Consider the following 14,357-nt stretch of genomic DNA (forward strand, 5'->3'; position numbering starts at 1 on the left):
TTCACCCAGGTGAGTCCTTGAACCATTGTATAAGGAAAAAGAAAGTGGGGGAGGGTTGGTGGTGGAAAGAGATAAGATCGAGGGGGAGAGAGAGAGAGAGAGAGAAAGAGAGATTCAGAGACAGAGAACTCCATCTTCAAACTAAACCATTCTATGACCAGTCTATCATATACCAAAGGAATAACACATTTCAATAAGTACAAGTCACATTGTCTAAACAACCGGTGAGAAACAATGGTCGACTAACTCCATAATACTGGAATTATAAATAAATCTGCAGCAAGCCTCACTACTCTTTCCTTGATCTCATGAGATTTCCAAGCATTTATTGCAGAGGAGTGTCTAGCAACTCTTACAATACTTCTCCAGCGCAGGGGCACAAAAGAATGACAGGCATGGGCACAAAAGAATGACAGGCATCATGTTTTCGTTTTAGATCTAAGAGATTTGGATGAAAAAGAACGTGATTGCCTTTCAAACACCTGCCCTGAGGGCTCAGGTAACTCCAAAGCCTTTAAGCACTGGAAAAAAGAAATTAGAAGGGACAGAAAAAGTTATTTCATAAAGCAAACCACTTACGATGAGTGGACCCCGGTTGTTTTCTCGATACTTGTTCTGGAAGAAAATGTAAACGACAGTGGCGGCCAAGGAGTAGAGGAAGGCAAAGACAGCCACGGTGACAAAGAACTCTGCCGAAGATGAGGAGTCGCCAATCAGGGCCACCTTCTGCCGCTCCTTCCCCTCACAGGTGGGCACCTCAAACGTCACCTGGTGTAACCTAAAGTACCAGAGACACCAGAGAGGAGAATCGTTAAAATGCTATGGAGAGAAAACTCGATGCCATAAGTGAGATGTGATTTGGGACGTTCATGGCATGCCTCTGTGACAAGTTCATTAGAGAAATTACAGAGATTGTAGCTGGACTCGTGGAAGCAGATACTGCAGTTAAACATCATTCCATTAGGTTTCACAGTAGCTAGTCGCTTTAGAGAGAGGGGAGGAGGGAAGGGGAAAGTGATCCTGAAATGATGATGGGTTAGACTATGACATCCTCCCCTTGAAATTCTCCAGTGGTTTCTCATTATACTTGGACTCACACCCTAACTCCTAAATGTGACCCACCAGGTCCTGGCTTAGGGTCTTTTCACTGACTGTTCCCTTTTCCTCAATCACTCTGTCTCCTGGCATTGCCCATGGCTGGTTCCTTCGTGGCATTCAGGTGACAGCTCAAAATGTCATCTCCTGGGAAAGCCTTTTCCTGATTATTAATCTAAAATAGTTCTTTTCCCTTAGACATTTCTACCATATCTCCCTGTCATTCATAGCGTCCATCACCAACCACACTTCCTCGGTAATGTATTTAATTACTTGTTTTTTTTTTTTTCTGTCTCCACTTGATTTGGGATCTTGACTTTCTTCTTCTCTGTAAATTCTGAATGCCTGACACTTGTTAGACACTCAGTAAACAGGACTTGGATAAGTGAACAAACATTCTTGATTCTGTAAGATGACTGATACACCCTAGTTTGATTGAACTTTGAGAACTTCTACCTTAGAGAATAAGTTCTATCAGGACAGCATCCAGGCCCAATATATTACTTAATAGAGAAAAATAAGATTTTGGAGGGCAGTACATTCTGCTCAATAAATGACACCTAAGGAAGATGTGTTACATCTAGTACATAGCTCATGTTGTGAACTGGGTGGTGATCTGTAATTCAATATAGGAGCCAAAATTCTGCTTCTTCAGAAATGACTAAATTATTCCTTGAGGTTTAGGGAGGCACTTGGAAACAGACATGAATGACACTCAGTGATATCAGTAAAGGAACACCTGGAAAATTACCGACAAAACTAAATGATGATAAAACCATTGACGAACACGATAAATTCCCAACTTCTGCTTAAGAAGTATTTCTCTTACTTAGCAAAACTTGATTCCTTTAAAATATATTTTTTGTGTACATTCTCTTACAATTCGGATAATGACAAAATGATAAAATAGTAATACTAATAGCAACTAACATACGGGAGCATTTATGTGCTAGATATTGTGCTTTATATGTATTGTTTCATTTAATGCTCACAGCAGCCCTAGGATGTAGGCATTTTATTGCCCCTTCCCCCTTTACACATGAAGAAACAGGCTTAGAAAAGATTAAGTAACTTGTGCTAAACCACAAAGCTAGTAAATAGGGCCAGGAACTTTTTAACTTCTACGTTAATCTGTTTCTATTAAATAATGAGAATATTAAAACTAGGATGAGTTTTTTAAAAAGTGGAGCCCATGGACAATTAGCATCATAACTATGGGTCTTGTTAAAAATGTACATTCCAGGGGCTTCCCTGGTGGCGCAGTGGTTGAGAGTCTGCCTGCTAATTCAGGGGACACGGGTTCGAGCCCTGGTCTGGGAGGATCCCACGTGCCGCGGAGCAACTAGGCCCGTGAGCCACAACTACTGAGCCTGCGTGTCTGGAGCCTGTGCTCCGCAACAAGAGAGGCCGCGATGGTGAGAGGCCCGCGCACCGCGATGAAGAGTGGCCCCCGCTTGCCACAGCTAGAGAAAAGCCCTCGCACAGAAACGAAGACCCAACACAGCCATAAATAAAAAAAAAAAAAAAAAAAAAAAAAAAAAAAGACAGCCCTCTCCACATGGCTTTCTAAAAAAAAAAAAAAAAATGTATATTCCAGGGTCTGTCCCAGACCTACTGAACAGAAATCTCTAGGGGTGTAGCCTAGCTGACAACCAAAGCAGAAAACTCCAGTCCCCCTAAGTTCCTTATTTCTCAGAAACCTATTCTTTTTCATTTATTGCTTGACTTGAGAAAACTGTTTACATAGTCAGCTTGATTTTGCTTATTTATACTGAAGATCCTCTTGTTTCTTGTCAACCAGAAAAGTGTACAGCTTCAGTAAAATTCGGGAAAATAGAAGCATTCATCATGGTTATGTTGTAGAGACCCTTTCCTTCCCTTGCCAGAGATACTAAGATATTTCTCAATAGCTGAGTCTGTGGGAATGCTGAAAAATGAAATAGACTGAAAAGGTAATCATGCCAATTATTCTGATAGAGGTGATTTTCAAAAAATGAACCCTTTTTTTCTCACTATCTTGTATACGTCACCCACTCAACATATATTTTTTTAACATCTTTATTGGAGTATAATTGCTTTACAGTGTTGTGTTAGTTTCTGCTGTATAACAAAGTGAATCAGCTACATGCATACGTATATCCCCATACCCCCTCCCTCTTGCATCTCCCTCCCACCCTCCCTATCCCACTCCTCTAGGTGGTCGCAAAGCACCGCGCTGATCTCCCTGTGCTATGCGGCTGTTTCCCACTAGCCATCTATTTTACATTTGGTAGTGTATATATGTCAGTGTTATTCTCTCACTTCGTCCCAGCTTACCCTTCCCCCTCCTTGTGTCCTCAAGTCCATTCTCTACATCTGTGTCTTTATTCCTGTCCTGCCCCTAGGTTCATCAGAACCATTTTTTTTTTTTTTTAGATTCCATATATATGTGTTAGCATACAGAGAAAGTTTTTCTCTTTCTGACTTACTTCACTCTGTATGACAGAGGGAACCCTCTTGCACTGTTGGTGGGAATGTAAATTGATACAGCCACTATGGAGAACGGTATGGAGGTTCCTTGAAAAACTAAAAATAGAACTACCATACGACCCAGCAATCCCACTACTGGGCATATACCCTGAGAAATCCATAATTCAAAAAGAGTCATGTACCACAATGTTCACTGCAGCACTATTTACAATAGCCAGGACATGGACGCAACCTAAATGTCCATCGACAGATGAATGGATAAAGAAGATGTGGCACATTTATACAATGGAACATTACTCAGCCAGAAAAAGAAACACTCAACCTATATTTTTAACAAGAAGCTCTGCAGTTCACGCAATGTCTAGATTCTGGGGATAACGTAGGGAACAAAGATAGATGGGCTGGTCCCTGCTCATGTTGAACTTCAAGTTTAGAGGGAAAAGATAGCTTTTCTGAGAGGAGCCCCAGGCTAGTCTGGGGGTGGGGTGGTCAGGGTAAGAGTCCCTGTGGAAGTGATTTTTAAGCTGCAGCTTGAAAAGTGAGTAGAAATTGTCTAGATCAAAAACTGAGAAAAAAGCACAATGAAATACAACTTCACACCTGCTAGGATGGCTACAATCAAAATGATTATAAAATTGGAATAAGAAGAGTTAGTGAGATTAGATTGGAATAACAAGATAGGATTGGAATAATAAGTTCCAATTAGAAAGCTGGGAACTTTCATACATTGTTGGTGGAAATGTGAATGGTACAGCCACTTTGGAAAAACAGTCTGGCAGTTCTACAAGGGGTTAAACATAAGAGTTATCACATGGTTTGACAATTCCACTCCTAGATACATATCCAAGAGAAATGATAACATTTGTCTGCACTAAACTTGTACTAGAATGTTCATATCAGCATTATTCATAACAGCCAAAAAGTGGAAACAACCCAAACATCTGTCAGCTGATGAATGGATAAATGAAATGTGGTATAGCCATAGGGTGGAATATTATTTGTCAGTATGAAGGAATGAAGTACTGATCCAAGTTACAGCATAGATGATCCTTGAAAACATTATGCTAAGTGAAAGAAGCCCATCACAAAGGACCACACATTGTATGATTCCATGTATAGGAAATGTTCAGAATAGACAAATTTATGGAGACAAAAAGTAGGTTAGTGTTTGCCTAGGGCTGATGGGGGAGGATTGGGGATGATGGCTTAGTGGTACAGGATTTCTTCTTGGGGTAACGAAAATACTTTAGAATTGATGGTGGTGATGGATGCGCACTCTGTGAATATATTAAAATCCATCCAATAGTACATTTTAAATGAATGAATTGTATGGTATGTGAATTATATTTCAATAAAGCTGTTAAAAAATAGAGATGAAAGCATGTATCAAGATCCTGCAAAGGCAAGGAGCACAGCACATGGGAACAGATGAAATATGACTAGGGATCTGGCATACGGCAGGAAAGGGGATGAGTGATGGAGGATGAGATGGAAAAGTAGCCAGAGACTCTCACTGCAGGGTCTTGTGGGTCAGGATATAGACTTGGGTCTTTATAACTTTTTAAATTTTTCCTAGTGATGACAACTTTTAGGATTTATTCTCTTAACTTTCATATATAACATACAGTATGTTATATTTATCATGTTGTACATTACATTCCCTAGTACTTATTTATCTTATAACTGGAAATTTGTACCTTTTGAATGTCTTCATCCAATTCCCCCTCCCCCCAACCTCCACCCCCCAGTACCCAGAAAGCTGATCTTTTTTTCTATGAGTTTGTTTGTTTCTGAAGTATAATTGACCTACAACACTACGTTAGTTCCCATTGCACAACACAGTGATTTGATATTTCTATACATTTCAAAATGATCACCGTGATAAGTCTAGTTATGATACTACAACACAAAGATATTACATAGTTATTGACTATATTCCCCACACTGTACATTTCATACCTGTCACTCACTTATTTTGCAACTGGAAGTTTGTACCTCTTAATCTCCCTCAACTATTTCTCTCCTCCCTCCAGTCTCCTCCCTCTGGCAATCACCTGTTTGTTCTCTGTATCTATAACTCTGTTTCTGTTTTGTTATGTTTGATCATTTGTTTTGTTTTTTAGATTCCACATATAAGTGAAATCACACAGTATTTGTCTTTCTCTGTCTGACTTATTCCACTAAGCATAATACCCTTTAGGTTCATCCATGTTGTCGAAAATGGCAAGGTTTCATTCTTCTTTATGGCTAATATTCCACTGCATATATATCTTTATCCTTTCATCTATTAATGGGCACTTAGGCTGCTTCCATATCTTGGCTATTGTAAATAATGATGCAGTGAATACAGGGGTGCATATATCTTTTCTACTTAGTGTGTTTGTTTTCTTTGGATAAATACCTAGGAGTGGATCTTTATCTGAAGACCAAGATTGGAAAGATTTTTTTTATAATAAACAACATGTAAAACAAAAATAGCAGGCAGGACCACGTCACGTGTGGCAACTATTTAGAAGCATGCACACTTGCTTTCCAGGTGTTAGGATCAGCAATGCTTCCAAACGCCAGTTCCCTCAGCTCACACGTACAGACTGGGTCTGCAATTTTTGTGTACTCTGAGAGCAGCAGGAAGGGGGAGAATAAAATAATTTTTTTCTACGCAGTCAGCTGAATATCAACATTTTCCTCGTTGCTAACTTATTGCATTCATTTTCAGTAAATGTTAATGGTGCTTATTGGCACAAGGCAAAAAAAAAAATCACTAACAAATTTGCCGTGCTTATTAATACCAGTGATCTATAGCTTGGTATTTAGCTCTCAAGCCACATGGGGTAAAATCAGGAGCAAGAGGAAAAACAGAAGTGAAGCTCTATGCTGGTGTCTATTCCGTGGAAGGGAATAGGGATCGTTTATAAAGGAAGAGCACATCAGCTCAAAATGGTCTGAGCATTATAATTCATATCACTGAACATTTTGAATGCTATGGGATGGCATCTATTACTAAATATATTTTACCAGAAAGGTTCTTTTAGGTAACAGTTACATACATATGCATAAATATATATGCTTTATTTTGGAGGGAGAGATTTTAGAGTCAGCATGTGTTTAGCAGCTATAATAACTTTGGAAGCAAATATCATTCATTTAGAACCTAAACAAGGGGAAAATTGTTCTGTACAGACAGAGCGCATCAGCTGATGGAATCTGGAAACTGAGGGGGCCACCTCTGATCTTCTGAAGGACTAGTCAGGCAGCAATTGCTGAGCCTGCAAAAGGATCAAATCCAATTTGTTGATTTCAAATGTATAATTCCCTCCTCAGCTGGCCTGACTCAATCAAGGGGTAATTGCTTTTGTTGGGTTTTACTGCATTGTGTCAATCCACAAAAAAACCCTCCATGTGAGAGTAGGTTCTTCTTTTTTCTTTTAAAAATTTTACCAACACTTAAACACAGCCTTTAAAGCATTTCACTCCTGCTTCAATTAAACTAAAGGAACAGCTGGGCACCCATAGTTTTTAGTTCTGTTTGTATGGCTTGAAAAAATATTAAGCAAGTTGGTGTTGCTTCATTAATAAAAATATTTATACCACCACCACCATTTTTCAACCTTCAGGCATTGTGTTAGCTTCTTTACTGGCTCATATCTCACTTAATGCTCATAACAACTTTCTTAAGTAGGTACTATCTGTCACCATTATACAGATGAGGAAACTGAGGCTTGAGGTGGGTAGTGAGCTTGCTGGAGGTCACGTGGTAGTGGAGGGCAGAGGTGAGTCTGAATGCAAGCAGATTAGGAGGACCTATACTAGTAACTACGGCACATCCCTGCCTCTCTGCTTCTGTACACTACCAAACGTAAAATAGATAGCTAGTGGGAAGCAGCCGCATAGCACAGGGAGATCAGCTTGGTGCTTTGTGACCACTTAGAGGGGTGGGACAGGGAGGGTGGGAGGGAGGGAGACGCAAGAGGGAAGAGATATGGGGACATATGTATATGTATAACTGATTCACTTTGTTATAAAGCAGAAACTAACACACCATTGTAATTATACTCCAATAAAGATGTTAGAAAAAAAAAAAATGTTACAGCATCCTTAGATTTCCAGACAAATGTTTGTATAAAAACGACTAAGCCAGCTTTCCCATGCCATCTAATCTAATGGTAGACGGATAGTTTACACTGAATAAGATTCTAAACCAACATTCGTTCTGCTTCCACCTTGAAGCACGTGAATTAGGCATCGTACAAGGTACCTAGCAATGATGGAGTTGAATCCCTTTAGGCCGACCAACAGGAAGTCATTAAAAGCTTCCTAGTTTCCAAATTTTGTCCTGGGTTATTCTAACATTTCCTTTAGAAGCAAGTAGAGGGCAAACGAACCTGACTGCTTCACGTACTGAAATTGTGATCATCATAGTATCCATGGTTCTTTATAGAAGGGGGGTAAAGGCAGCACAAATTCATCTTCAGATAGCACTGTACCATTAAGGGCATCTGGTAGTAAGACTTTTGAAGTTGTTGACAGTATCTTTCACCGGGTGTGGAAGGAAATGGGACTAAAGCTCCTAATAGCACACCTGGGGGTGGTTCAGTGCAAGACAGTGATGACACGTCCCAAGGGTGGTGATCCCACCCAGGAGTTAATGTGGGAAGCATTAGGGTGTTGGGGAGCAAGCTGCTGCCACTGAATTTCTGACGGCCAGGATTAAAGTGGCCAAGGCGGGGACCAGAGGGCAACTGGCCAGTTGTGGTGCTGAGCACGTTTCTCTTCCCCCAGATAATTTTCTACAGCCCCTGTTTCAATCCTTTTCGATCCCAGTTGATAAAGACTCTAACCCTCTTGCTCCAGTTCTTTCTCTCTTCCCAGTAGGAAATACTGGCATTTGTCTGGTTTTAGATTGACTTTTCCTTTGCTAGTCATGTGTGTGTGTGTGTATAATAAGTGCATTTGCGTGTGCATCCACACGCTCACAGACACCCCTACTCGCTCAGCCTGTATGATTCACAACGTAAATCACTACAAGATCCTGGGAGTTTACACACACTTTCACACACTACATCTCATTGTTTTTCCCCCAGCAACCTTCTCCATTTGACAGACGAGGAAGCTGGAGCTCAGACATCTGAAAAGAATCATCAAAGATCGCCCAGTCGGCACAGAGAAGGCAAACTCCACTATGCTCAGGTCCTTCGTTCATTCAGGAAGGATGTATTGAGCCCTGCGTGCCAGGCATCAGAGAAGCTAAGATGGGAAGGCAATGAGTTGTGAATGATGCGAGCAGAGATTATGTAGAGGAGGTTGAAAAGGACAAGTCCCCTCTGACTGTCATTTCCCCTGGTTTTCCTACTGAACCTGAAACATGGCATCTGGCGACACTACTTAGGATAGTGATAACGAGTCCACCTCTACTACCACCGGGTGCTAATCACCAACTGACAACACTATTGAGCACATACTAGGCCAGGCACCATGCCAAAGGTTTTCATGTATTATCTCACTTAAACCTTCAAGCTTGATAAAGTGGGTACTATTTCCCTTCCTTTAGCAGTGAGGAAAGTGAGGAACAGAGTGGTAATACAACTTTTTGAAGCAAGGGCCTTGAAAAGAGTCTATCCAACCCCAAAGTTTTTACTCTTGGCCTCCCACATGAAAAAAATATAATGCTACTCATTGTTTTTTTTTTTATAACCAAAGATTTTCATTATTATTATTATTATTTAATTAATTTATTTATTTATGGCTGTGTTGGGTCCTCGTTTCTGTGCGAGGGCTTTCTCTAGTTGTGGCGAGCGGGGGCCACTCTTCATCGCGGTGCGCGGGCCTCTCACTATCGCGGCCTCTCTTGTTGCGGAGCACAGGCTCCAGACGCGCAGGCTCAGTAGTTGTGGCTCACGGGCCTAGTTGCTCCCTGGCATGTGGGATCTTCCCAGACCAGGGCTCGAACCCGTGTCCCCTGCATTGGCAGGCAGACTCTCAACCACTGCGCCACCAGGGAAGCCCTATTCATTGTTTTTATCACTCACATATTTACTGACTTCCCACACCATGGCTGCCTTTTCTGAGAGACTTCTTATAGTCGGCTCTCTCTCTTAATCTCTCCACTTCCGGTTGTTTCTCAACAGGAGAGTGGTCACGGGCTGAATGTCTGAATGTATGGATGGGGTCCACGCTCCCCAGGCTCATGGGCGATTTCAAACTGTTTCTGAAGACTCACACGTTGATGAGAGCAAGGTTTTCCTTTACGCCACCAGCACCTCATAAGGCGTATTTATATGCTGTGGTCAAAATCTGGGGAGTGTCTCACTTCACAGAGCCTCAGGTATAGGATCTACTTGGAGTGGACAAGGCAGAAGATGGGGACAAGGTGAGGACTGAGAAGGGTCTTGGGAAATATGCTGGTTGCAGTGAGAGCTGTGAGAAGGCTCCAGCATCTGCCCTCAGGTTGCTAAAGTTGGACACAAGTTTGAAGTCCTCATCTTGCAAAGAAGACTGGAGAGACTCTGTCTGAGATACAGGACTCACTGACCATAAGTTGATAAGGATCCGTTTACCTGGAATGCCTCTGTTGACAAAAGGGGTTATTACTAGGCTCTAGCCAACATCAAAGAAACAGCAGAAATAGAAAGCAATACAGTTCACAAATATTCTTCTAGGAGCACCTCAGGGATTTTAATGATGCTGTTTGTTCCCAGGAAGGTCAGTGGACCTGGAGGTGGTACCTACACTCCTGTCTGCTAGACCTGAGAGCTGACTTCCAGCTCCCTTATTTGCAGGTAAATGGCATTGTCTAGGCAGCCAGAATCATTTTTCCGGATATTTTTGCCCTAACCTTGGTTGAGTCAAAACCAGCTTCACCAAGACTTGCAACAAAAGCACATCAGGCGTTCACTAAAAATATTTTCCTAGAAGAAGAAATCAAAACTAAGGGAAAGACAAAATGCTGTATGCATTTCTGCTCTTAAACACAAGGGCATTTCTCTCTGGTGTGATTATATATTAAATGTACTAAAGCTTACTGTTTCCGTGGGAGGAACTTTCCATTACTTTTTGTGCTCTTCACTTCACCATCAGGGAAGATAGTTGTTTTCTTAGGGAGAGTAATAATAAATATCAGGCAGAGGGAACTGAGCTAGACACTGGAAAGTGCAATCAGGGTTACTGCAAACACTACTCTTTTCTACACAATTCACTGTGCTTGTTCATATGAGGACAAGGCTGGAAAGTGACCGGCTCTCCCCTCAGTGTGTGCGTGTCATCTCCATGGGCCACAAAGATATTTATCCAATTTACTGAAAGTGCGTTATGCTAGAAGGATCTTTTCAAATTTCATCCCTCCCCCCGCAAGTCTGCATTTATATAGATAAACATTTCAAAGTACAGAGGAAGACTCCAAGGTGATAAAAAAGGAATGGATCAGTGGAAGCCAGGGCATGGCCTGGAGTAGGACTGAAGGAAGAAAAACTCTATGAAACCCATATAATGACTTGCAAAGAGGCACTGCCATTCTCAGTAAGCTATGATTTATTAATTTTAGTTTCTTCAAATAGAATTTGAGTCATAGGGAACTCAGACTGTCCCTACATTGTCAAATTAAAATAGATAATGTGGTCATTATCTTGTATTTCAGGGAAAATCTTTTTTTTCCCCTCTTGTTTGCCTTCCCTGAACTGTGGTGCTGTGCTCAAGTGAATTATGAAACAAACAAGTCCCAGAGTTTGTTTTTACGCTTGAATGTCCAGACAACTGCCTATCTCTGCCCATTTTATTTCGTTAGTATAGAAATGCTTCACGAATAAACAATTTAAAGGGTGTGACTAAAAGATATTTATGACATTCAGAACACACACAGGTCGCATGGGAGAGGGCCACAGAAATCTATCTGAGCTGACCTTTTGTTTAGAATTTAGGTCAAATTGATTTGATTCATTAACAGTCAAAATAGGCTATGTATAAAAATTCAGTCAATACAGAAATGATTAAAGGAGGAAAATGTAAGGTTCCTCATAATTTCATTCAGTATTAACAACTTAAAAAATGGAAATCAAACAGGTTCTTTAATCTGCTGTTTATTACCTAATAATATGACCAGTAAATACCTTATTTTTTAGGAAGATTTAGCTTATTCTTAACAGTCATATAATATACCTACAGGATATATAAATTATATTGTGTAGAATGTTCTGTATTAGCACACGTTGCACAACGGTTTTCTTAATGATCCCCCAGCGGTGGAAATTTTGATTGTTTCTCATCTGTAACCATTAAAACAATGCCGTGAACGTGTATTTTTGGATATCTGTATGATTGCTTTCTTTGGATAAATTTGTAGAAGCAGAGCTGCTGGGGAAAGGAGTAAATTAGTCCGGGTTCTCCAGGGACTAATAGGATAGATATTTTAAGGGATTTAAGGAATTACTCACGTGACTATGGGGGCTGGCAAGTCTGAAATGCACAGGGCAAGCCAGCAGGCTGGCGATCAGGTAAGAGTAGATGCTACCAACGAGAGTCCAAAAGCCTGGACAACTAGAATTTCTGCGTTGCAGTCCGAAGGCAGAATTCCTCTTTTCACAAGAAACCTCAGGTTTTGCTCATCAGACCTTCAACTGATTGGATGGGGCCCACTCACATTATGAGATAATATAATACATTGCATTTATTGTAGTGCTTGCATGCAATGGGCAATTACAGCTACTACTACTAGGTGAACTGCAAACAGTTTCCAATGCTCAAAATTCAAGGTGTTAAGTCTAATTACTAAAATTGATTTTAAAAATGCAAATGCTTTCAAAAAGCAGAATTCCGAGACCTAGAAATATGACATGTTCTATTACTATATTGCTCTGTCAAAAAGTCACCCTATCAAGCAGTTATTTGGTCATTTTCTGCTGCTGCCTGCTGTCATTTCATTCTTCACATAATAATGACCTCGCTGAATGTTCAGGATAGGGAAACTAACAGAACCCTTGCTGGGTAGGAAATTCAATATATCTGCCAGATTATAATAAAATAAGCAGAAATCGTTTATACACATAGAACAAAATGCAATCTCCTTTAAACCACTGAAAAGCGATTGCCCTGTCAAGCGGCTGTGGAATTGTAAATTTCCAATTCTTCGGTGGTTAATATTGAATATTACCACAAATACACAAATGCTTTTTGGGAAAAAAAAAAGCCTGAGGCACAAGGACACACTGTTCATCTTAGTTAACTAAACACCGTTTGTTCAATATATTTATCAGCTCAGCATGGAAAAAGTGCTCTTCGTTGTCAGCAGATATAATGTCACCCATGTTTCTGATGCTTTGCCAGTGTCAGGGGATTAATCATACTTTTTTCAAGTTGCATCTGGAACATGACAGGTAAGAATTCATTTTGCACAGCAACCAGAAATCTCTTAGAAACATAAATAGGAACGTGTCACTCCCCTGCATAAAGCTCTCCTTCAAGGCTTCCCCTCCCGCTCACGGCCATATCCAAAGCCCTCACTGTGGCCTACGAGGACCGACATCATCTGGGTCTTGCCCACTTCTTTGCTGTCTTCGGGCCCACTTGCCACTTTCTCTTCCTGAACACAACTACCCTCACCCACCGGGGCCTCTGAACTGGCCTCCATGTTGTCCACAGTCAGCTTCCTCTCTTCATTCGGGTTTCAGTGCAAATGTCACCACCTCTGAGAGGCCTCCCGTGACCATCCAAAGTGCATGTCCCACCCCTAGTCATTATCTTCCACAGTATCCCATTTCACTGCTTAATTTATCTTGTTGTTTGCTCTACTGTCTGTGTGAAATTTCCCTTCTTATTTGTGAACCCGTGTTTTGCCTGTCTCTCCCCCTAGGCGTTCTAAGTAGCATGAAAGCAGGGATCCTGTTGATTTTCGCTGCCTCTCTGTGACTGAGCACCAGGGCAAATCTGGTTCCCAGTAAAGACCCCATACGTATTTGTTAAATGAAGAAGAAAGGAGGGATGGAGGGAAGGGGCGCAGGGAAGAAGAACGAGTAGAAAGAGAAGGGATAGATCTCATTAAATTCCTAAGAAGAGGTATTTGTCTGGAAGCTGACCCTGCTCTTACCCTTGCAGAAGAGTAGAAAGAGCTGCCTCACCTGTTGTGTCAGAGGAAACCAAGACTCAGAGAGGTGCAGGCACTGGACCAAAGTCACATACGGCAAGAATCACGACGCAAGCTCTCTGCTCCTAGATCGGGGGACCTTCCACTACGGTGAAATTCCTATGAGGAAGAAACTCTCTGGTGGCCCAGAGAGGCCATACCTGGAGGCTGGAAGAGCCAGAGGACTAGAAGCCCAAAATGGAAGGCAACCTCGGGGGCCTGGGGGCCTGCTGGAGAAGCCCAACAAAGAGCCCGACCCTCCAGGCCTTCTCAGGCATTCCCCATCGACCCTGCGTGTCTGAGCCACACCTGTGCAGCTGAGTGCTGCCTTTGCCCCAGCCTGTCAGGACCAGGCTGCAGGATCACACTTCCAGCCTATCCCCCACTCATTCATTTATTCATCCAGCCAAATCCTACACGGAAACACTCTGCCAGAGATTACAGATATCAGAGTAAGCAATATGGAGATGGTCTCTGCTCTCAGAGTCTTTGTTCTAAGAAGAGGTAGACAACTGAACAATCCGTTTCAATAAATGGCGATGAGGGGTTTAAGTCCAGGGGTTTATAGGGGCCCTAAGCTAATCTAGGCAACCAGAGAAGGCTTCCTGGGGGAGGTGATGTTTAAGTGAAGCCTGGAGGGTGAAGAGGGTATAGTGGCTAGAGAGCTGGGGAAGGGAGGGCTCCA

General features: G+C 41.7%; 1 protein-coding gene across 2 annotated transcripts in view; it reads right to left on the reverse strand.

The window, feature by feature from the left end:
- The window catches only part of SYNPR (synaptoporin), a 297,141-nt gene that overhangs the window by 41,471 nt on the left and 241,313 nt on the right, over positions 1 to 14,357 (reverse strand). For both annotated transcript variants that reach the window (XM_082344817.1, XM_082344818.1), the window contains one exon: positions 580 to 778. In XM_082344817.1, the coding sequence (XP_082200943.1) occupies positions 580 to 778 (199 nt within the window). The remainder of the gene's footprint in view (positions 1 to 579; positions 779 to 14,357) is intronic.

This window comes from Balaenoptera borealis (assembly GCF_965194805.1).
Source record: "Balaenoptera borealis genome assembly, chromosome: 12".
NCBI lineage: Eukaryota > Metazoa > Chordata > Mammalia > Artiodactyla > Balaenopteridae > Balaenoptera > Balaenoptera borealis.